Source organism: Anolis sagrei, chromosome 6 (genome assembly GCF_037176765.1).
Source record: "Anolis sagrei isolate rAnoSag1 chromosome 6, rAnoSag1.mat, whole genome shotgun sequence".
Classification (NCBI taxonomy): domain Eukaryota; kingdom Metazoa; phylum Chordata; class Lepidosauria; order Squamata; family Dactyloidae; genus Anolis; species Anolis sagrei.
The window spans coordinates 102371818-102397302 of NC_090026.1; the positions used below are offsets into that span (position 1 = coordinate 102371818).

A 25485-nucleotide genomic window follows, 5' to 3' on the forward strand; every position below is an offset into this window, starting at 1 on the left:
GCGGCTAATTTTCCTCCTTATCTGTTTTTATTTTCCTGCTTTTGTTACATTGGAACATTATTGTATGTAAGTGAAATTCCTTTTTGAATATAAATAACATTTACTTTTAAAAAAATAGGATGGGTTAATATATACTAAATCCTCAAGGCATATGTTATCTTCATCCAAGGGAAGGTTGACTGACGTTAATGGAGTTAGAGGTATATTGCCACAGAGATGAAAGATGAAGCTATAGTCACAGGAATGCAGATGGAATGGTTTACATGTGGAAAACACACCTTCCTGTGCTCACAATGAACCTCTTTTTGTTTGGCAGGTTGGCCAAAAGATTCTTAACTGCTATTATTAAACAGGATTTAAGTCATGGGGACTTCCGAGAGCACTGCTGCCTGCCCTTTGCATTCTGATTTCACTTACAAGTACATTAGTAGAACAGTTTACAGTGGGGTCACTGTACATGTTTACATTTATGATTATTTACTAGCCGTCCCCTACCAGGCGTTGCTGTGGCCCAGTCTGGTGATCTGGAAAATAAAGTAATGAGAAAGTATTGGTTTCTAATATATATAATTTCTTTATGCTTGTGTGTAAACAGTATTTCTTGTCGTTTCTTTGTCAGTGTTGATGTAGAGATAGTCTGATTTGCCTACTTTGGAACATGCAAAATATAATTGTCCTTCTTTAGGGGTCCCTTTCAAATCTATGATACTATATCTGTCATATACATATGTGTGTGTGTGTGAATCATATATATCTATCTATATCTATGGCTGGATGGCTCTTTGTCAGGAGAGCTTTGGTTACGTTTTCTTGCCCTAGTGAAGGGTGTTGGATTGGCTGGCCTTAAGGCAGCATTTCTCAACCTGAGGGTCAAGTGGGGTTCAGAATGCTCTTTGATTGTAGGTGAACTATAAATCCCAGTAACGACAACTCCCAAATATCAAGGTCTATTTAACCCAAACTCCACCAATGTTCACATTTCGGCACATCGAGTCTTCATGCCAAGTTTGGTCCAGATCCATCATTGTTTGAGTCCACAATAAAACACAGAATGCAGAGAACAAAAAGTTACATCAAAAAATAGTTAAGTAGCAAAATAAAACAAATAAAGCAAATTAACACAATATAAAATCAAACAGGATGGGCAGGCCAAATGGACGAGATAAAATGATAAAACCCTGGGTGAGGTAGGAATAGAAAATATGTGAGGAGAGCAACAACAACAACAACACTTTATTTATATTCCGCTCTCTCATTCCAGAACTCAAGGTCAATGCCCACCAAACCCCTTTCTGTTGGTCATTGGAGTTCTGTGTGTCAAGTTTGGTTCAATTCCATCATTGCTGGACTTCAGAATGCTCTTTGATTGTAGGTGAACTGTAAATCCCAGCAACTACAACTCCCAAATGACAAAATCAATGCCCCCGCCCACCCCCACCAGTATTCAAATTTGAGCTTATCGGGTATTGGTGTCCAATTTGGTCCAGTGAATGAAAATACATCCTGCATATCTGATATTTACATGACGATTTACAAGAGTAGCAAAATTACAATTATGAAGTAGCAATGAAAATAATTTTATGGTTGGTGGTCACCTGAACATGAGGAACTGTATTAAGGGGTCGCAGCATTAGGAAGGTTGAGAACCACTTATCTAGACACAATGCTCCTATTGATGCAGGCCAAAATCCCATTGGATTTTTAAGCTGCCCCATGACTTTGTTGCCTCATGTTTAACTTGTTGTCCAGGAGGACTCTAAGATATTTTTCACACCTACTGCTGTTGAGCCAGATGTCCCCCATTCTGTATCTTTGCCTTTTTTTCTGCCGAATTGGTGGAGTATCTTGCATTGGTCCCTGTTTAGGTAAGGTAAAGGTTTTCCCCTGACACTAAGGCCTGTCATATCTGACTCTGGGGGTTGGTGCTCATTTCCATCTCTGAGCTGAAGAGCTGGCGTTGTCCGTAAGCACCTCCAAGGTCATGTGACCAGCATGACTGCATGGAGCATTGTTAACTTTCCACCGGAGTAGTACCTATTGATCTACCTACATGTGCATGTTTTCAAACTGCTAGGTTGGCAGAAGTTGAGGCTAACAGCTGGAGCTCACGCCACTCCCCGGATTCAATCCTGCGACCTGCAAGTTGAACAGCTCAGTGGTTTAACCCACTGTTCCACTGTGGCTCCTTGGTCCTGTTTATATTATAAATTACTGCTCCTTGGTCCGGTGGCACAGTGGGTTAAACTCCTGTGCCAGCAGGACTTAAGACCTACAGGTTGGAGGTTTGAATCTGGGAAGAGTGCGGATGAGATTCATCTATCACCTGGTAAAACATCCAAACATCCAGGGTGTCCCCTGGGCAATGTCCTTGCAGTCAGCCAATTCTCCTGTTGCTAGCTCTAGTCTCTGCCAACCTAGAAGTTCAAAAACATGCAAATGTGAGTAGATAAATAGTTACCGCTCCGGCAGGAAGATAACAGTACTCCATGCAGTCATGCCAGCCACATGACCTTGGAAGTGTCTATGGACAATGCTGGCTCTTTGGCTTAGAAATGGAGTTAAGCACCAACCCCCAGAGTTGAACACGATTGGACTTAATGTCAGGGGAAAACTTTTAGCTTTTACCTACTTTAAATTACTTTTGTTCTTTATATATACTGTATGTCCAAACATCCAAAAAAGAATAATAATAACAAGAAGAGTCCCTCTGGAAAAGGCCGGGGCCAATGGGCTCTCCAGGTGTTTTGGACTCCAACTCCCACCATTCCTCACAGCCTCAGGCCCCTTCCTTTCCCCCTCAGCCTTGTAGTTTCACAAGGTCTTCAGCCTTCTGTGCCAAAGCGTATTAGTTCCCCAACAAACTGCAGCAGCCAGGGTTGCATTGCAGAGAGTGCATCTACAGCAGGCATGGGCCAACTTGGGCCCTCCAGGTGTTTTGGACTCCAACTCCCACCATTCCCCACAGCCTCAGGCCCCTTCCTTTTCCCCCTCAGCCTTGTAGTTTTACAAGGGCTTCAGCTTTCTGTGCCAAAGAGTGTTGGCGCCTCACCAAACTGCAGCTCCCAGGGTTGCATTGCGTAGGGTGCATCTACACCAGCCATGGGCCAACTTGGACCCTCCAGGTGTTTGGGGCTCCAACTCCCACCATTCCTCACAGTCTGAATGGTGGGAGTTGGAGTCCCAAACACCTGGAGGGCCCAAGTTGGCCCGGGCCTGCTCTTGTGTAACAAATGTGGACTTTTGCACACCCTGGGAAACAAGCCCACGAGGCAGCAGCAGCAGTTTCAGAAGCTGTGCTCTCCTCCTTCCTCTTCCTCCTCCCAGCTTGGGGTCTCCCCTCTCCCTCCCCCATAATCACCCCCCCTATCGCCCCCCTCTCTCTCTCCTGCCTCCTTGCCGGCGGTATTTGGGGAGAGGGGAGGGGTGGTCTGCCCCCCCCCCCTTGCCTTTTTTTTTGGCCCATGAAGGATTTCATTGAGTGCGAAGACAGAGAGCAGAGACAGAAAGCAGAAGGAGGCGGCCGCTGCCTTTGTAGTCGGGGAGGAATGCGGAAATGTTGAAGCACTATGTCAAACTTTTTTGAAACGGGGTCAAGTCACATTCAGCCAGCGTGGGAAACCGAGGGGGAGAAGGGGAGAAAGGGAAGAGAGAGAGGAAAAGAGAGAGAGAGAGGGAGAGTGAGTGGAGGCGAGTTTGGAGAGGGGGGAGAGAAAAAGAAAAGAAAACTCTTCTGCTCCCAGACTGAGCCACAGAAAGAGAGAGAGAGAGAGAGGAACGGGAACTTTTTTCACAGGCAGGAAGAGTGTCCGTGGGTAGAGTTTGTGAAGGCTTTGATCAGAGTTATTACAACCCCCCCCCCCTTTTTTTTTTCTCTAAGGGAGGAGGAAGAGGAGGAGGAGGGAGGTTTGCGAGATCCTCTCCTTGCATGAAGAAGAGAAGGAGAAGGAGGAAGAAGGAGAAGGTGCCGTTTTGCTCTTCCCGAGTTTGCCAGGAAGATGCGGGTTGAGGAGGAGGAGGCGCTCCGGTGCTGGCGGCTACCTGTGTGGCCCAGGCCGGGTCTGCGGGGAGCCCCAAACCGGAGCAGCACCATGTGAACCTCCCTCCTCCTCCTCTTCCTCCTCCTCCTCCTCCTCCTCCTCCCCTTGACCCATCTGCGTTGGATGGGCAGCCAGATCTTAGGACTTCCCAGAGAGAGAGAGAGAGAGAGAGGAAGCAAGCTGTCCTTTCCTTCCTTCCATCCATCCTTCCTTCCTTCCTCCCACCCCCTGCTTATTCCTCTTTTAATTGTATAGGAGGGGGGGTCCCTTTTATTGCTCTCTCCAAAGACCCCCGTTTGGCTCTGAAGACCGAGGCACCCCTCCGAGAGGAGCTCCCGCACCAACACCAGCAGAAGCGCACGCCAGGTACTTCCTCGGCCCTGAAGTGCCATGTGCTCATCCAGATTGATAGACTCTTTGGTTTCAATGGGGAGGAGGGCTAGTGAGTGGCCGGGCTTGGCTCCGGGAGGGCTCTATGATCCCCCTTTACACCCACCCTCCCACTAACATTCCTCTCATGATCAAAAGGGGGTCTTCAATGGCGAAGGTTGAGTTTGAGGGGTTTTATTACTCCCTTTTGCGCCCAACCACCCCATTGCCCACCTTCCAGACCTCCCTCTGAGCCCCAGGATCATTGACTAAATAGAGGGTCTTAAATAGTGCGGGTTGGCTTTTGGGGGGCTCTATTTTCTCCCTGTACACCCACCCACCCCACTAACATTCCTCGCATGATGAAAAGGGGGTCTTAAACGGCGAGGGTTGAGTTTGGGGAGCTTTATCCCCCCCCCTTTGCACCCAACCACCCCATTGCCCACCTTTCAGACCTTTCTCTGAACCTCAGGATCTAAGGAGGGTTTTAAATAGTGCAGGCAGACTTTTGGAGGGGCTTTATTATCCCCCTGTACACCCACCCATTCCACTAGCTTCCTCTCATGATCGAAGAGGGGTTTTAAATGGTGAGGGTTGGATTGGGGGGGGGGGTTATTACCCCCCTTTGCATCCAACCACCCCTTTGCCCACCTTTCAGACCTTCCTCAAAGTCTCAGGATCATTGACTAAAGAGAGGAGGGTTTTTAATAGTGGGGGTTGGCTTTTGGGGGGGGGGCTCTATTATCTCTTAACAGTCTTCTCATTACCAAAAGGGGGTCTTAAATGGTGAGGGTTGAGCTTGGAGGGCTTTATTACTGCCTTTTGCACCCAACCACCCCATTGCCCACCTTCCAGACCTCCTTCTGAGCCTCAGGATCATTGACTAAATAGAGGAGAGTCTGAAATAGTGTGGGTTGGCTTTTGGGGGGCTCTGTACACCCACCCACCCCACTAACATTCCTCCCCCCTTACACCCACTCATCCTGCTAACATTCCTCTCCAGATCAAAGGGGGGGGGGGTCTTAAATGGCAAGGGTTGAGTTTGGGAAGCTATATTACCCCCCCCCCCCCCTTTGCATCCAACCACCCCATTGCCTACCTTTCAGACCTTCCTCAAAGTTTCAGGATCATTGACTAAATAGAGGAGGGTTTTTAATAGGGGGGAGGCTTTTGGGGAGCTCTATTATCATGAACACTCCTCTCATTATCAAAAGGGGGGCTTAAATGGCGAAGGTTGAGCTTGGGGGGCTTGATTACCGCCTTTTACATCCAACCACCTCATTGACCACCTTCCAGACCTTCCTCTGAACCTCAGGATCATTGACTCAATAGAGGAGGGTCTGAAATAGTGTGGGTTGGCTTTTGGGGGGCTCTGTTATCCCCCTGTACACCCACCCACCCCACGAGCCTTCCTCTCATGATCAAAAGGGGGTCTTAAGGAGGTCTTTACAACCACTGACCCCACTAGCCTTCTCATGATCAAAAGGAGGTCTTAAATGGCTTTATCGCCCCCTTTTACATCCAACCAACCCTCCTCTATTTAGTCAATAGCCCTGATGCTCAGAGGAAGGTCTGGAAGGGGGCTTTATCACCCCCCCCCCTTTACATCCAAGTACCCATTGCCCACCTCCGAGATCTTCCTCTGAGACTCAGGATCATTGACTAAATAGAGGAGCGTCTTAAATAGTGCAGGTTGGCTTTCAAAGTGCTTTATTATCCCCCTTTGGATCCACCACCCCACTAACATTCTTCTCATGATCAAAAGGGGTCTTAAATGGTGAGGGTTGAGTTTGGGGAGCTTTATTACCCCCTTTTACATCCAAACACCCCATTGCTCACCTTTCAGACCTTCCTCTGAGCCTCAGGATCATTGACTAAATAGAGGAGGGTTTTAAATAGTGCAGGTTGGCTTTTGGGGGGGCTCTATTATTTGCCTTTATACCCTCCCACCCCACTAGCCTTCTTCTCATGGACAAAAGGGGGTCTCAAATGATTAGGGTTGAGTTTGGGAGGCTTTATTACCCCCTTTTACATCCAACACCCCACTGCCTATCTTCCAGATCTTCCTCTGAGCCTTGGGATGATTGACTAAATAGAGGAGGGGTGGTTGGATGCAAAAGTGGGTATTAAAGCCCCCCAAATTTGACCCTCGCCATTTAAGACCCTGTTTTGATCATGAAAGGAAGGCTAGTTGGGGTGGCTGAGTGTACAGGAGGACAATCAATCTCCCCCCTCCAAGCCAATCCCCACCATTTAAGAAGGTCGGCCCACCTTCCAGACCTTCTTCTGAGTCTCAGGAGCATTGACTAACTACAGGATGGTCTTAAATGGCAAGGAGTGGCTTTCAGGGGCTTTATTATCCCCCTTTACACTCCACCAACATTTCTCTAGATCCTGAGTCATGGACTAAATGGGGTCTTTTGAATAGTGGGGATAGGTTTGGGGGACTTTATTACCTCTCATTTACATCCAACCACCCCAATGACATTCATATGATTCATAGGATCATGAACTAAATTGGGATTGGGGTCTTCAAGACTGGGATTGGATTTGGGCTGCTTTGTTATCTCCCTCTTTACACCCCACCCCATTTATATGATCATGGACTAAATGAGGGGTTTTCAATGGCATGGGTTGAATTTGGGGTTTTATTATCCCCTTTATGCCCCACTCCGCTAATGTGATTATTTATTAAATGGGCTTTATATGTCTGGCGGTTGGATATGGGGTGCATTGCTATCCCCCCCCCCTCTTTACGCCCCCACCCCACTAATATGATCATAGATTAAATAGGTTCTATATGGCTGGGCTTGGATTTAGGGTGCTTTATCCCCCCTCCTCCCTTTACACCTCCACCCCATTGATATGATCATTGATTATATGGCTGGGGTTGGATTTGGGGTGCTTTATTATATCCCCCCCTACTTTACACTCCCCCACCCCACTAATATGACCATAGACTAAATGAGGGGCTTTAAATGGTAAAGGTTGGGTTTGGGGGGACTTTATTACTTCCATTATGCCCCAACGACCCCACTTGCCACCTTTCAGCTCTTCCTCTCAAGATGATGGAGTGGGGTTGGATCTGGAGAGCTTTGTGGCCCCCTATTTATTTATACTCAGCCACCCTTTGGGACTTCCTTCCCACTCTGGTGGGTCGGAAGGCATTGTTTCCCTTTTTCTACAACTCCCTGCCTGCCCTTAGAGAGGATCTGCTTTGGGGTGGTCCCTGCCCAAGCAAGGGGATCCCATGAGGTGTGTATAGATGTTATGCTTGAGTGGGGGGGACTTTGCCTTTGAAATACCATTTAATTCGGGGGGGGGGAGTGTAGATGTGGGAATGCTTCGAAGGGGGGAAAGGAGGGTGCACATTGCTAAGCCACGAGGCGCACCAAGTCCTTCATGTGACTTTGCTGAGTTGGGGGGGAAATCCTGTGGTTGTTTTTGAGGTGCCCCATATGCCTTCCTTAGAGGGAAGGAAGGAAATTCCCTTTCACACCCCCTCACTTTCTCCAAGACACCTTCTTCCCTCAGACTTTCCTTTCCCACCTTGGAATGAATGCACTCTGAAACAAATATGAGGGGGGTTTTCTTTCTTGTTGGGAGGGGGAGATTGCTGCTTGCGTGTGTTCCCAGAGGCCCCGCCCCCTGAGACCCCCCACACTCAGCCTCCCCCTCTGTCTCAGGGCAAACTCCGCAGCCCCGCCCACCTTGCCGTTCTGGCCTTTTCATTGGCTGGTGGGCCCTTCGCACAAGCAGAGAGAGGCTCCTTCTTCCAGGCTCAGGCACGTGGAGCTGCCTTCTCTGCCTGTTTTGTGCACTTGACCCATTGGGCTCATCTGATGCCTACTCTCCAACTGGATGGATTGTAAGCTGTACTATTAATTCTGTTTGACACCTTTTGAACTGCCAAGGCTCAATGCTATGGAAACCTGGGAGTTGTAGTTTTACAAGGGCTTCAGCCTTCTGTGCCAGAGAGTGTTGGTGCCTCACCAAACTGCAGCTCCCAGGGTTGCATTGCATAGCGTGCATCTACACCAGGCATGGGCCAACTTGGGCCCTCCAGGTGTTTTGGACTCCAACTTCCACCATTCCTCGCAGCTTAAGGCTCCTTCCGCAGCTTAAGGCTCCTTCCTAGTTTTACAAGGGCTTTATCCTTCTGTGCCAAAGAGTGTTGGTACCTCACCAACCTGCAGCTCCCAGGGTTGCATTGCGTAGGGTGCATCTACACCAGTCCTCGGCCCTCCAGGTATTTTGGACTCCAACTCCCACTATTCCTCGCAGCCTCAGGTCCATTCCTTTTCCCCCCTCAGCCTTGTGGTTTTACAAGGGCTTCAGCCTTCTGTGCCAAAGAGTGTTGGTGCCTCACCAAACTGCAGCTCCCAGGGTTGCATTGCATAGGGTGCATCTACACCAGGCATGGGCCAACTTGGGCCCTCCAGGTGTTTTGGACTCCAACTCCCACCATCCCTCACAGCCTCAGGGCCCTTCCTTTTCCCCCTCAGCCTTGTAGTTTTACAAGGGTTTCAGCTTTCCTTTGCCAAAGAGTGTTGGTACATCACCAAACTGCAGCTCCTAGAGTTGCATTGTGTAGGGTACATCTATACCAGGCCTGGGCCAACTTGGACCCTCCAGGTGTTTTGGAATCCAACTCCAACCATTCCTAACAGCCTCAAACCCCTTACAATAAATGACATTCCTTATATATACTGTATAATCAAACATCCAAATAAGAATAAGAATAAGAAGAGTCCCTCCGGAAAAGGTCTGGGCCAACTTGGGCCCTCTAGGAGTTTTTGGACTCCAACTCCCACCATTTCTAACAGCCTCAGACCCTCAGCCACTTAATTTGGCCCATGCCTGCCCAACACTGAGAATTAAGGCAGTTTGGCAGCACTTTAATTGCCACAACTCAGTGCTATGGTATCCTGGGAATTGTAGTAAGCAAGGGACCAGCACTCTTTGGCAGAGGGGGTAAAGACCTTGTAAAACTACAACTCCCTGGATTCCATTGCAGTTAAAATGGTATCAAACTACATTAATGCTGCACTTTCCTTCTTTCTCCATTGGGTTTTTCTAATGCAAGTGACATGCTTTCTGGCTGCGTCTAACGTTGGAGAATTGATTCAGATTGAAACCACTTGAACACCCAAGGTTTGAGTCCATGGATTAATTGAAGTTGTAGTTTTACAAGGTCTTCTCTGCCAAAGAGTTCTTGTGCCTCACCAAATGGCAACTCCCAGGACAGCATAGCATTGAACCATGCAGGCATGTAGCCAGGGGGGGGGCTCGGGGGGCTTCAGCCCCCCCCGAAATTCTCATGGTGGTTCGTGAAAAGGCCTTACTGGTGCATTATTTAAACTGTTATGTTTATTAATATCATGATTTGATCACCATTCTCAATATATCCCATATGTATGGGGGTATTGGGGTAATGATACAAAAGGTTTGCTAGGCTAGACCCTCTTTCACTCAGACTCAGCCCCCCCCCGAAACTCAGCCCCCCCCGAAACCCCCCCCTAAAAATTTTTTAGCCCCCCCCGAAACGAAATCCTGGCTACGGGCCTGGAACCATGGCAGTTAAAGTGGTGTCAAACCACCTTAATTCTACAGTCTACAGACTAGAATACATGATTTAAAGTAAACATTAGGTATATAATCCAGGTTTGGGTTTTGCATAGGTTTTTTTTTTAAAAGAATGGATCTAGATTGACCTGATAAAAAAGGATTACTAATGGTATGTTGGGGAAAATGTACATGAGAATGTGGAGAACAGAGCACAGTCGTTGCTTTCTTATGCCATGAATATTGGAATGTAGCAGGAGACATTGACTCAAAATATACATTGATATCCTGTCCTTCAAATGGGAGAATGATTTGGAGATCAGTCATTAACATCTAGACCAGAGCTTTCCAAATATTTGATGTGGATGACACACTTTTTAGACAAGCATCATTTTGTGACATAGTAATTCAGTTTTACCAGGAAACCGGAAGTTAAACCAACCCCTTATAAGAGATATGGAGACCATACATTAGTGGTTCCCAACCTGTGGTCCGTGGACCACCAGTGGTCTGCAACAACTAAAATCTGGCTTGCAGCCTTACTATTACTTCATTGTTGCCTTGAAACACATGGCAACAAGAGTGACTAGTCTCGTGAAACCCTCTTATAGTGCCAAGGCAATAGGGATGTCGGGAGGGGAGCGGCTGACAATCCATGAAAGATTACTACTACCACATCAGTTCTAGATTATTAAATATGGTTTTCTGTGGGCGAGCAAATGGCGACTACTGGATGGCATATGTTCTGTATCAGAAACTAGAGCTAATGTGGTCTATCCAATGCAGTTTTTGAATCATCACCCCAGATAACTAAACCAAATCTAAAGTTGACCAAAAACTGATTTGTAACCCTTTTGGTACTAATGTTGGAGAGTGGTCCCTGGTCAAGTGGTCCCTGGTCAAAAAAAGTTTGGGAACCACTGCCATACATACCGTAAATTGTCATAAAGAAATGTATGGGGACACAACGTCTCATGAAAAACTTTCATTTATATTTTTAAAATATATGATTTATTGTTTATTTCATATAGATTCAAGAGTTGTCTCCTTACATTTGTGTGACACATCCACATACTGCAGCCAACACTATCACATCGCAACACATCTTTTTGAAAGCTCTGATCTAGAACTTATGTTGAGAAGGGATAAAATGTCCCAAGAAACACCTCATAAAGAGGTATTTTTCTTACTTTCACATGGATTCTTGCTTAATGTTTTTTTAAATCACATGCTCTTTGGTGTGAGGGTAGTCAGCATGTGGCAGTTGCATGTTATCTGTGGTGTTTCTTTTTTCCAAAGTCAGTATCCTCTTTGCAGTTGAGTTGTTGCAATGCTGGGTATAAGACTATCAGAAATTGAAAGCAGCAGTATTATCATAAATGTTCATAAGTATTAAAATGTGAATACTGCAGAGATGTGCTATGGTTTCTCTTAAGATAATAGTTATCCGTATCACAAACCAAATATGTGGAACTAAGTAAAATATGGTCACTGATAAGGGGCAACTGTCATACTGGCATTCTAGTAGAATCGTATTTACCCAATATTCTCCTTGATCATTTTGAAGAGTTCACTCTGAATTAAGGCAGCTTTCTCCCAGTGTGGTTCCATTACTCTATGTTGGACTACAGCTCTCTTCTGGTTGGCCATAGAACCACCCAAAGAGAAGTGAACAGCAATAAATAGGAAATGAATGCTGAGATTGAAGCAAAAGAAGCACTCCCATTGCAACTTGGCAAGTCAAGGCTGCTTGTGTTCTAGTAAAAGAAGGTGGAATGGTGGGAAGCAAAAAGACGTAGAATGAGGGCCCAGGATGTAAGAAGACAACTCACAAAGGTTAAGTAGGTGGTGAAAGGAAGTCAGAGATAGGCAAAGCCAGGAGCAAAAGGAAGACTAAAGAAAGGCAGTAGAGATGTGAAGGAAGGCGAGACATAACTTGAGGAAGAAGAGACAGTTGTGCAGCCTTCAAAAAGAAGTACCCTCTATATTCATGTATAAGTCTAGAAATTTTAATCAAAAAATCAACTCAGAGTTGACTTATCCATAGGTCAATGTAAGTACTGTATCCTAACTCTTATAAAAAAAAGGAATCATCACCTTCTTTGAGTAGAGTAGTGAAAGGCAAGCTCTTGGTCCGTCCCAGAAGAACATAAGAGAAGCACTGACCATCTTTCCTCTGTGATACCACCTGGCCTTTTTTAATGCCTGGATTGGGAAAGGGCATGGCTGGAGACAGCTGGTCCCCTTGACTTATCCACAGGTCATATCAAAATCCATATTTTTGCTCAAATCCTGAAGTTGAGTGTCTACAATATGCAGTTTTAATACAAAGGCAAAATCAGGATAAGCAAAACTGGGTGAAAGAAAGGACTAATGAGAAGAATAAAGTGATGTTCAAAGGGCACCGTAGGACAGCTTTTCTTTACTTGGCGCCATGTAGGTGTGTTGGGTTACATCTGTAATGTTCCCCAACCAACTGATTTGAGATAATTACTCCAATGCATCTGAAGGCTGTCAAGTTGGAGGAAGCTGCAGTAAACTGAGAAGACAGGGACAAAAGTAGCTAGTAGTTAGAAATGTTTGGGAAGCACACACTTTGCACTGCTGGTGGTCTAAAGACTAAGGAGTCAAAGATACCAAGCAAGTATACAGTGAGTGGAAAAACTGGGCCAATGACCCAAAACTCTAGGAAACACAGAAACAAAGTCTTACTTCATTTTCTAACACTTTGCTATTTATGTATTCATTTTCGTCTCTGGTTTGTCTTCCAATCCTGAATGTGTTGAATTGTGCTGATCATCGCAGCTATTTTCTTCATGTTGAAGTTGCCTGTAAAATATTGGCTATTTTAATATATTGTCAGTATTATTTTATATTATTTATATTTGCTTTTAATGGAACAAATAAAATTGCTTCTTACAAGTATTAATTCTTACAAGTAAGAGTACGAGTTTATGATTAAGAGTTGTTTCTACTCTGGTTGATCATTAGTGAGAATGCAAGAAAGTTTGTCATCTGTGATCTGGATGTAAACAACCTTTGTGATACTTGTCACTGTTTGTTATTTAAAGGATGAATTTGCTACTCACTGTTCTTGGATGACATTTTTTTTCAGTCATGCAATTGAACTTCCATTGTTGATAGAATCCATACCGTCTCCTGAACTATTCACATGTCAGATCTTTCATGACGCTGTTAGTAAAGGACAACGGATTTTGTTTACTATTATAGTGTTTTCATTAATTAAATTATAATACTCATTTATAATTCTTTGATTTATTAAGTTAATATATGAAGATAATAATGATGATGGTATTTGAGGCTTAATATAGAGCAAGCTTTTTTTTTATGAGGGACCACTCTCCAACATTTTGGTCAACTTTAGATTCAGTTTGGTTATTTGGAGTGCTGATTCAGAAAATTGAATTGGATAGACCACATCAGCTCTAGTATCTGATACAGAACATTTTGCCATCCAATAGTCGCCATCCGCTAACCCACAGAAAACCATATTTAATAAGCTTCAGCACTATAAGAATGTTTCATGAGATCAGTCATTCTCATTGCAATGGTGTAGTAACGGTGAAGTCGCAGACCATATTTTAGTTCTTGCAGACCACTGGTAGTCCATGGGCCACAGGTTGGGAACCACTGATATAGAGTATAATTCAGGTGAAGTTAAGTACCTTTAAGATCATTTATTTCAGTAAGAGAAATATAAGCACTGGAAAGTGTTTCACTTTAAAATGCAAACAGTGAGACTTTAAAGTGTTTACTATCTATATACAGTATTATTTTAGCATGATGAACACAGAGAAATCTTCATTTTATGTTCATCTTGTGTGTGTGTTGTGTGTGTGTGTGATAATAATTTCTACACTTGTTATACCTCTTTGGATGTTGATTAGTATCAGATGATTTCTGAGTCTCAGAATGATATGAACTACTTGATCCCTGGTAGTAATTCTGGGAAAACAATTTTCTCCTCTGTTTCATCTACTAATTAAGATTGGAGAGAGAAATGAAATGTAGGACATTGTTTTGAATACCAATGGTAATCCAAGTTTGGATCATACATATGATAACTTGTATGTATTTTCTAACTTGTGCAAACTTCAGCCCTCCAGGTGTTTTGGACTTCAACTCCAATAATACCAAACACCTGGAGGGCTGAGGTTTGCCCATATCTGTTCTAGAGTATTCACTGCATTTCTTTGTAATAGAAACCACTGTATCACTAGTCACAACTGTATTAAAATAAATCCTATGCATTTATTCATAGAGTAGACTTTTCAGAAGATGACCCACCATTCTGAATAATACAGGCTCAAAAATCTCCAGATCTGTAATCTGTTATGGTGGAATTTCGGTCATCATGAGCCATGCAATCCAAACATTTTGTCACTAGCTGTCTCTTTTATAAAAGTTGGCTGGAAAATTCTTAGTGTGTCTCCTACCTGATTTCTTTTCTATTTAGCTCACTATATCTTGTCTTGATCCCTTCTATAATATTTTCTACATTAAATTACTGTATTTTGGTTTACATGGTACTGTTCTTGAAGATAATATAGAAATTTCAGTTTACACAGAATTCTATTTGCGTTACTGTTGACAGTGACTAGGCAGTATAATATTTATTTTTAAGACAACTGCAATGATTGCCAGTTCTCATTCAAAGTAGTGGACTTTGAGGTTTAAACTCATTTTAAAAAATCCAGGATCTAGTGATTTCAGTGTGTTTGTTTCTATGTGAGTTGCCAAGGATTTCCAGATGTCCCTTCTTATAAGGGATGTCCCTATTTGTGGATTGTAAAGTTTGCATACCATGTAATTTATGACAGTATGTTAATTGTACAGAGGAATAATGGCAAGGTTTGCTGAAGTCAATACTTCCATGTGGTGTTTAGGTAGAACACAAATTCATAACTAGCCAATTTCTGATTGTTAATCCTCATACAATGAATTCTCATCTCTACAGACCTCAACTATTTTTAGTGGAAAATTTAACACCAGCATTGTTTGACGTAATATTAGACTACTGTTTAATGTGACGGACGTGATCTTGGATTAGTCCTGATATTATATATTTCCCATTTCCCTGTCTTTCCAGAAAAGTAGAGATTGAAGACATTTGCTTGATTTGTCATATCAGAACCAGGATATGTGGTTAATTTATATACTTCATTCCAAACATGCCTGGGTTATAAATCATGGTTTGAACTTGGATTGTTTGTACAAGCCATAGTTAAATATAACTATAGTTTGTTCTTGATTAGGTACTGTGACAATCTTTTTCTTAAGGTAAGTGAGGAAGGGCAATTGCATATACTTAAGACTGGCTCAGCTTCATTTCATACACACACACACATTAAGGTTGTGCTTTTGGGGTAAAACTTGACTCGTTTCATGTCCTGGGTTTCAGTTGGGGGGGGGGGGGCTGACTTCTTTTTTGGAAGCCTCCCGAAATTGGGAGAGCAGATACCTGTTTTTGCTCTGGGGTGCTGAAATATCAGTTTTCTACCAGTCCATTATGATGGGGGGGGGGTTGCTTCCCAGGCTCCCCTGGATCCCCTTCCCATCATTTTAGGTATTGAAGCTGTTTTACTCTAGAGGAGAGGCGCTCTTCTGTTTTTACTCTAGAGGAGTGATGCTCAGCTGCAGACACTTGTGCACGCTTTCTGGGCCTATACACCACACATGCATGCACTCTCTTTCCAAGGCAAGGAGGCAACAGGCAAATTCTCATTGTTACTCAAGAGGAGGTGCTTGGCTGCAGGCAGGCATGTGCACTTTCTGGGCCTTCATTCCACACACACTCTTTCCAAGGCATGGAGAGCCATGTGCTCATGAAAACTTGACAAGGAGCCACTAGATAGATAGATAGATAGATAGATAGATAGAGAGAGAGAGAGAGAGATAGATAGACACACACATATTCAAACCCTGCTTTTTCCCTAGGATAAGGACACAAAGTAACTAACAAAATAAAAAATGATACAGTTAAAACATATAGATGGTAAATATTAAAAGAGAATTAAATTACTGTCAACCCTCCACATTTGTTTGGATTAGGGGCACACAATCTTCATGAATGTCAAAAAGCATTTATCAAAATAAGTGCTATGTTTTACCTGAGAAAATCTCTCTCTAGGAATCTCTAGGTTCTCCAGCATGCCTCTATGATGACCGCCTGGCAAAAGGTGACCACAGAGTTGCACCAGAGGATCTAGAGATTCTTATAACATTCTAATCAAATTTGTGAATAATCAAATCTGCAAAGTTAAGCCCGCAAATATGGAAGGCTGACCATAGTTTAATTATTAAACAATTCAGTGGTTCTATAGCATTGAGCCATGGCAGTTAAAGTGGTGTCAAACTGCAGAAATTCTACAGTGTAGGTGCACCCTTCATGAGGTTAGGTTGCTATCCCTCCTTGCTATCCTTTTAGGCTGGTGAAGGCCTGTTTGTTTCAGCAGGCCTTTGAGGGCTGGCTGCTCAGGGAGAGTAGGCTTTTGACAATGTGCTGTATACAGTAGGACTCCCTATAGCCACAGGGATGTGTTCTAAGGCTGGAAAATGGGTAAGTGAAACCATGGATATCAAGTCCATGGATAAAGGGATTGCACGTAGTTGTAGCTTTTCTTCACAATTGTCATGCATTTAACTGCTTTTAATTATTTGAATATAATTAATTATATTTTAAATTTTTAAGGGGAGTGAATTATTTTGCAAACCACTTTTAAGTCCCAGTCTGCAAAAAAGGTGGATTATAAATAAATATAGACGTAATAATAATAATACCACCCGTGATCAGGACTTTTCAGCAGTGGCAATTAAACACTGGAAATAACCTTCTTGTGGAGATCCATGGTTTGTTTTTAGTTTGGTTTTTGGTTTTTATATGTTTGTTGAAGACTTGTTTGTTTTAGCATGCATTTATTTACCGCATTGGTGTTTGCCCTGCTTAGTTTTTAGTCTTAATCTGCTACTATTTTAATAGTTGTGGTGATTGTTTTGTATATATGCTTGTAATTGTTCTTTTAAGGCTGTGAATTTGGTTTCTATGACTGTAAAATAGGGTAAAGACAATGCATATAACCTAATTTTATTTTCTGGAATTTCTGATTCCTGGAATCAGTATAAATTGTTATAAATAAATAACAGTATGCACATTGGATCCTTTTATTTTTATGGTAATGTTCGAACAAATGCATTCAGAATTTGCATCTCAGCATGTTTTGGTTGTGTATTCCTGTATATCAAGGGTTGGACTGAATGGCCCTTGAGGCCTCTTCCAACTTTATGATTCCATGAGTATCCCACTCCACAGAGAATGTAAAATAGAAAGAAGAAGGGAAAGTATACATGCTGCCTTGAGATTTTTGGGGAAAGGTGCGATATAAATGTAAATAACAGCAGTAATACTGACACTGAAGCATCAAATACTCATTTCATTGAAAACTGTATAGTGCATTTGTGTTGAAGATCCATATATATATATATATATATATATGAATGAAGGCGTAAATCCCAATGGTAGTCTCAATTAAAGTTGAACTATTGAATTGAGGAAATTTTTTTCAGGTACTGATTTACTAAGTTCCCATTGATTTAGTGGGCCTACCTTATAGTTGGATTTGAATTTAGGTTTAAGCATTTAATGGCAAATTATTTTGTGATGGAACCCAATTGAGTGATGCAACTAATACTAATGATTCTATATTTTGTTTGTTTCTCTTTAGTCCTTTAGATTTAATCAGCTTTACAGAGACAATGATCCCAAAGACTATGAGGTAACTGCCACTGGGCAAGCAAAAGGCAGACTGGGGCCATTATTCTAATTCCAGAAGGGTGGAAGAAATTGTCCTGCTGGCTGGCCCATCTGTTCAAACCTCTGGAAATAGTGTTCAGGAGCAGCAAAGGGCTGTTTTCCGCTGGGAACCAGGACACGCTGGGAGCCAGGACAACATCCACAGCACCTGCCAAGTTGCAGAAGGAACTGGGGGAAAAAGGAAAGTAGGAAGAGCCATGGATAAGGACAGCATGGCCCTCGCAGACCAACAATATGAATGTGTGGCCGAGATTGGTGAAGGAGCCTATGGAAAGGTGTTTAAGGCCCGGGACTTGAAGAACGGCGGACGCTTTGTGGCCTTGAAGAGGGTTCGGGTGCAAACAAGTGAGGAGGGAATGCCGCTTTCCACCATACGGGAGGTGGCTGTCTTGAGGCATCTGGAGACCTTTGAGCACCCCAACGTGGTCAGGTGAGGAAGGAAAGCAGGGCATTTGGTTAATTGGGTTCCATCTTGGTTATGTTGATTTGAGTTCAGAAACATTGGGTATTCTGAACATTGAGCTTGTGTATCTGGATTGGCTTAGCATTAAAATGGAATGGGCTTGAAGTGTGCTGAAGCACATGCCTTGGCTGCCTAACCCATCTTTTCTTGAGCTTTTCCTCCCACGCATTCAAACATCCATCTCCAGAGGCATAGGTGTGTGACTTAAGTATTTGAGTGGATGGGCATGGAGCCACAAGTATGCCCTGATTTTCTTGAGAATGAAGTTCTTTTGTCCTGGGTATTAACTGTGCCCAGTACAACAGAGGTGGGTTTTGTTTTGTTTTGTTTTTTGTGAACACGATAATAACACTTCTATGCAACTTTATAGACTTAGAACCTGGTATGGAACAGACTTCCTCAGTCTGAAAGCCCTCTTGATGTATCGGACAATAACACACATCTTCATCAACACGCACACAGTTGTGGGGTAGGGATAATGGAATCTGGGGTCCTGTAGATCTGAAAAGTTGGTCCAAAGCATGTTGCTTTCTTTAAAGAAGTGGTTCCCAACCTTTTTTTGACCAGGGACCACTCTTCAACATTAATACCAAAAAGTTACGAATCTGTTTTTGGTCAACTTTAGAATCGGTTTGATTATTTCAGGTGCTGATTCAGAAAATTGCATTGGATAGACCACATCAGTTCCAGTTTCTGATACAGAACATATGCCATCCAGTAGTCGCCATCTGCTCTTGCACAGAAAAGTGTATTTAATAATCTAGAGCTGCTGTGGTAGTAGTAACCTTTCGTGGGTAGTCAGCCTCTCCCCATCTGACATTCCCGTTGTCTCAGCACTTTAAGAGGGTTTTGCAAGACCTGTCACTCTCGTTGCTGCGTGATTTCAAGGCAACGGTGTACTAACAGTGAGGCCGCGAACCATATTTTCATTCTTGTGGACCACTGATGGTCCACTGAACACAGGTTGGTAACCACTGCTTTAAAGCACCCTCTTCCACAAAATGCGAGGAAATAACTTGAAATTTCATGGTGAATTCAAAATCAATATAATAGAAAACACCACCACAATAGCCAAAATCTCCCTTAATGACAATCTTAACTCCAGCAAGCTAATGTTTTTAGAAGATGGTTAGGTTTGGCTTTCCTTGAGATCTTAAGGGACAGAGTTGCACAGAAATATTGTTCCACAAGCGTAAGCCATCAAATTGGTATACTTTATCATGAGTTCATCACTTTGATGTTTATGATCACAGTGGATCTAGTCCAAGTATGTTGTGAGATTTCATGTGGGATTTACAATGTCATTCTAAACAGGTCTGTTAAAAAAAAACTCTATTGAATGTAGTTGGAATACTCTCCTCAAGTAGGGGGCTCGTATAGCATTGTAGACTTAATTGTGTTTGACCTGGAGGTGTAATAGTTGATGGTCACCTAAAGCCAGAGTGTCATAATCAAGTACAGAAGTTAAGAAATGGAAAAGACTATTTCTATTTATTAATTAATGTTATTAATTAATATATGACAGTATCCATACACACAGATGGTTTAAACCGCACGTGACTGTCAGCAAAATTCTGTGTGTTCAAATCTACACTATTTTCTTGCTGTGTTCTTACAAATTCTAATAGTTGACAAGGAAGATTCATTGACTACTTTTATGGGTGTAGTCCCAGTAGTTTAATCATACATTTCTTTAGATGAGTAACACATTAAATATGTGATAATATGAGGTTCTAGTTTGCATGGTGATTAATCATAGGAGATCTTGCCCGTACATACCAAGAATTATTATGGAATTTAGAGGAATCGGGCTAGGAGTTTTAATGAAAATTTCCAAGTAATATCTGCAAGTATATAATTAATCAGTCGTACATCTTCTCTATTTTGGAAACGGCTGAGATAAACAAGTAAAGTTGCAGTCTTACTTACCTGGGAATAATATCTCATCGACCTCAGTGGTACTTCTGTTTAGACATGTACAAGATTGTATTATAACTTTTTTATTCAGTTTACAATTTGACAGCATATCTGAAATGTTTTTATTTAATTAGAACAACAAGAAAAGCATCTAGTAAGGGGATAAACAACATCCAGATCTAAAGATCATACAGGTTGAAAGTTGTGATGAGATGTAGATTTATTCAGTCAGCCAGTGAATATCACTATCTTGTCTACTAAACCAATTACTCTGTTAAAGGACCTATTATTGGTCATAGAGGACATCTTATTAAACATTTCCATGTTGTTAAACTGATGTTTTATTGTGATTTTCATTTGATGAAACAATAGTAAAATCAAAACGTATTGTTGAAGTCTAGAATAACTTAGAAGGCTGTTCTTGTATTTTGACCATATTTCTGGCCATCACTGGGTCATTTTAGGCCCAGGGGAAACCTTTTTTAACAACAGGAAGTGAATGGAAGTCATTTCCTATTTACTGTTTTAATTGCAAATGCTGGCACAGATTGGCATAGCTTAGATCCCCTAATTCTATTCCAACTCTTGTCTGCAATAAGGACTATTTAGGTCTGCTCCCCCAGAAGCCTAACCATATTTGTTTCCAGCTGCCAGCTGTAAAAGTCAAGAGACTTGTCCTTCCATTTGATTAGAATGTTTTATACGTAATAGTGACGAATCTAGGTGTGCTTTTGTTTGCAATACAAAGCCTTTCCCAGGAAAAGGTGACTTGTAGCTTTTGAAGTCATTTCAACCTACAACATTGCAATTTGGCTTCAAGTTACTCATGGTTGGTTGTTAGAGCTATCACTGCACTCTTTCTTCATTTCCACTTAGTGGAAATGTGTAAATAATGAAATTGTGCTGGCCCTTTGTAATTTCAAACCCTCATAATTTCCCCTTGAATTACCAAGAAATGGTAGAATTTCCATATTACATAAAGGTAAAGGTTTCCCCTTGACATTAAGTCTAGTCGTGTCCGACTCTGGGAGGTGATGCTCATCTCAATTTCTAAGCCGAAGAGCCAGCGTTGTCCGTAGACACCTTCTAGGTCATGTGGCCAGCATGACTGCATGGAGTGCCGTTACCTTCCCGCAGAAGTGGTACATATTGATCTACTCACACCATTTGCATGTTTTTGAACTGGGAGAAGCTGGGGCTAATAACAGGAGCTCACTCCATACCGCAGATTCAAACTGCCAACCTTCAGTTTCTGCAGCGTAAGTTCTGCAGCGTAGCGGTTTAACCTGCTGCGCCACTGCGGCCCTCCAACATATCACAGATGAGAACCAGGGCATGCATGGCCAAGCAAAACCAAAATGCAGCTGAAAGCAAATGTTATTAATGGGAGTGGCATATATTAAGAAAAGATGCAACAGTCTGGCTTTGACTGAATCTATAAGATCCTGCTCCCTCCTTTCTTCTGTCGCCTGCTGAATTATTTTAATGCAGATTACTTTTATATTTTGAATTCATTATGAAGCAATGAAGTAAACTGAAGACAAAAAAGGAAATTGGAAGGAGGGAAACTCTTAAAAGCAACTGGAAAAGGAGGGTGATTAATTTGGACTGTGTTTGCCAAACTGGCATAGCTGAAAGATATGATACTTAGGCCATGTAAAGAGACTGTTTTTAGATACACTCATGATTTATAACCTTGAACTTTTATTTCTTCCATTATTCTGCCCAACATTGAATAAACAAAGAAATGTCCTCTTAAAATAAATTAATTCTACTTAGGCTATTTGCGAGGATGAGACTCAGGATTGTAGCAGAAACAAATATGTATTAAAAACAGTAAAGCAGCATTTCTCAACCTGGGGGTCGGGACCCCCGGGGGGGGTTGCGAGGGGGTGTCAGAGGGGGTCACCAATGACCATCAGAAAACACACTATTTTATGTTGGTTATGGGGGTTCTGTGTGGGAAGTTTGACCCAATTCTATTGTTGGTGGGGTTCAGAATGCTCTTTGATTATAAGTGAACTATAAATCCCAGCAATTACAACTCCCAAATGTCAAAGTCTATTTTCCCCAAACTCCACCAGTGTTCACACTTGGGCATACTGAGTATCTGTGCCAAGTTTGGTTCAGATCCATCATTGTTTGAATCTGGATGAAGGTGAACTACAACTCTAAAACTCAAGGTCAATGCCCACTTAACACCGTTCAGTTTCTGTTCATCAGTTCTGTGTGGTAAGATTGATTCAATTCCATCATTGGTGGATTTTAGAATGCTCTTTGATTGTAGGTGAACTATAAATCCCAGCAACTACAACTCGCAAATGACAAAATAACCCACCTACCCCCCCCCCCCCCCCACAACTCCACCAGTATTCAAATTTGGGCGTATCGGGTATTTGTGCCAAATGTGGTCCAGTGAATGAAAATACATCTTGTATATCAGATATTTACATTACGATTCCTAACAGTAGCAACATTACAGTTATGAAGTAGCAACCAAAATAATTTTATGGTTGGGGGTTACCACAAATGAGAAACAGTATTAAGGGGTCGCGACATTAGGAAAGTTGAGAAACACTGCACTAAAGAAATAGGTAGCACACAGTTGCCACAGCTTGAATTGCTCTGTACTTTGATACTCAAAGCTAACTTTCTTTCACATCCTTTTTAAAAGGATGCCCCCCCAACCCCCCCCCCCCCCAAAAACAAAACCCAAAACAGTGTTTTGGTTTTTAAGGCTGTATCTCAGTGCCACGCAGTCAGATTTTGGGATGTCCAAAAGTAATACTTCAGATTTATGAGACATTTTAAACTTCTTCATTGTTATGATAGAGGAAAGAATAAATATCTCAAAAGACCTTTTATAAAACATAGAATGGTCAACTGTAGAGTTGTTTCTAGTTAAAGAACTGCACACAAAAATCTCTTTGCTATGATATAAATAGGTAGAAGAGCTCATGCTTTGGATGCAGAAAGTTTCCATTTCAGTTCTTGTTGTCTCCATGTAGGGCTGTATGGAATCCTTGGACTTCCTAAATATAAGCTGTGTATGGGATACAGTGGGTGATAGAATGGCTTTTATACTGAAAAATTTATTTGTGTTAGTACTAGAAGCCAGGAAAAAACTTCTTGCAGATAGAAGCCAAAAGAAAATGCATTTTTAATAATCCCTTAATGTATCATTGGTTTTTAATAACAGAGATTTCAAGACTATAGATCAGTGGTTCCCAACCTTTTTTTGATCAGGGACCACTTTCCAACATTAGTATCAAAAGGGTTATGAATCTCTTTTGGTCAACTTTATTTGGGTGCTGATTCAGAAAATTGCGTTGGATAGACCACATCAGCTCTAGTTTCTGATATAGAACATATGTCATCCAGTAATTGTCATTTGTTCGCCCACAGAAAATCATGTTTAATAATCTAGAGCTGATGTGGTCTATCCAATGCAATTTTCTGAATCTGCACTACAAATAACCCCAGGAACAGGCCTAAAAACGAAGATACCAAGACGCCCCCACTTCCAGTGCCACATGGAACGGCTCCGCTCAGGAGGAGGAAGGAGAAGCAGTCAGGAGGCTTATTGTTGTACTTTTCGTGGATCATCAGCCTCTCCCCTCCTGACATTCCTGTTGCCTCGACACTATAAGAGGGTTTTGTGAGACCCGTTGCTCTCGTTGCTGCGTGGTTTTGAGGCAGCGGTGTAATAATGGTGAGGCTGCAGACCATATTTTTGTTCTTGCGGACCACTGGTGGTCCATGGACCACAGGCTGGGAACCACTGCTATAGATACTATTTCAACTTGATAGGAAAGCAAAGGCCTAACCCAGAAATAGTTGATTATATGCAGAATTGAGCTTGAGCAGGCTTTTTGCTTCTAAGCTTGAACTCTGTGTATGGGGAAAATGCTGCTAGGGAGGATGAAAAGTATCCATCCAACGTCCCAGAGTTATATGTACAATGGTCCTTACTGGATTTGAATTTAGTCTACATATAGTACTACTATATGCCTTCAAGTCATTTCTAACTCATGGCCATCCTAAGGCTGGATCTACACTGCCATATAATCCAGATCATCTGCTTTGAACTGGATTATATGAGGCCCTATCTACACTGCCATATAAAATCTAGATTATTTGATTTCAACTGGATTATATGTCAGTGTAGGCCCATCCAGATAGGTCCAAAATGCGGGACCTGTCCCAGGTTTACTGGAGGCATCATTTTAACCCAATTTAATAAAACACCTGAAAAGATCCGACCTTAATCTAGATCTTTCTCGGTTTGGGCCCTGTGATGATTGACTCCCGGAACTGCTTTTGCAATCCTGGGAGTCAATCCCCATAGCAATCCCAGATCTTTTGGGCTCCTGGCGCCTCCACCCTTCCTTCCTAGTCCCCCATTTCCCCAATGTTCAGGCCCATTCGTGGAAAGGTCCTAGCATGTCAAAATGACATGTCAGGAGGTTGGGGGAAAATGGGGAGGGTAGCAACTACTCAGTACTTATTCAGTGCAAATTACTTCTTGGAACAAAATGACCCATACTGTATTGAGCAGAACATTTTTGAGTTTTAATACTTTGATTTATTTATACAGTTACTTACTCATTTAGAATGTACTCTGCTTTGGAGTATTAAGATGCCCTGTATTTTTTGTGCTCTATCACAAAAAATATTAAAAAGTGGCCTGAATAGTTAACTTTTAGGTATATTGCGGATTTTCTGATCTCTTCTTTTAAATAATTTGCAGTCCTATTTTAAGTTTACTCTTTTTCACATTCTGGAACATGTATTCATAGCTCACCCTTTCAAATAACCAGTGGAGCTCTGCGTTTCTGTCTTGCTTTTATCCATTTACTTTCACATTACAGCAGTCTAGAAGTCCTAGCAGATATATAGAGTAAGAGTGAAAGACAAATTCATTGAGCACTGTGTGGATTTTGGCTAGCAAACAACAAGATTCTTGAACTGAGGTAAGAAATGAGGCTCCATCTACACTGCCATATAATCCAGTATAATCCATTTATGGACCCTCCACCTGGAAGGCTATCATATTCAGCAACAAGTGATAACCTATGATGGTAATGTTGATTATCTAGTATTTGATCCCAGATTATCTACTTTAAACTGGATTATATAGCAGTGTAGACTCATATAATCCCATTTAAAGCAGATAATCTGGGATCAGATACTTGATTATATGGCAGTGTAGATCCAGCCAGTGGTAATATATCAGCGAAAGAGTATGTTCTTTGTTTGTGACCATAGGTTTAATTTTGAAACCCCTGATACCAGAATCTTTG

General features: G+C 42.3%; 1 protein-coding gene across 2 annotated transcripts in view; it reads left to right on the forward strand.

The window, feature by feature from the left end:
* Nucleotides 1-3565: 3565 nt before the first annotated feature.
* The window catches only part of CDK6 (cyclin dependent kinase 6), a 153422-nt gene continuing 131502 nt past the window's right edge, over nt 3566-25485 (forward strand). The window contains exons 1-2 of one of the 2 annotated variants that reach the window (XM_060782255.2): nt 3566-4403; nt 17714-18232. In XM_060782255.2, coding sequence (XP_060638238.2) covers nt 18000-18232 — 233 coding nt within the window. In that variant the 5' untranslated portion in view covers nt 3566-4403; nt 17714-17999. Of the gene's footprint in view, nt 4404-8166; nt 8275-17713; nt 18233-25485 lie in introns of those variants that run through there. The other variant, XM_067470299.1, reaches the window with a different exon arrangement.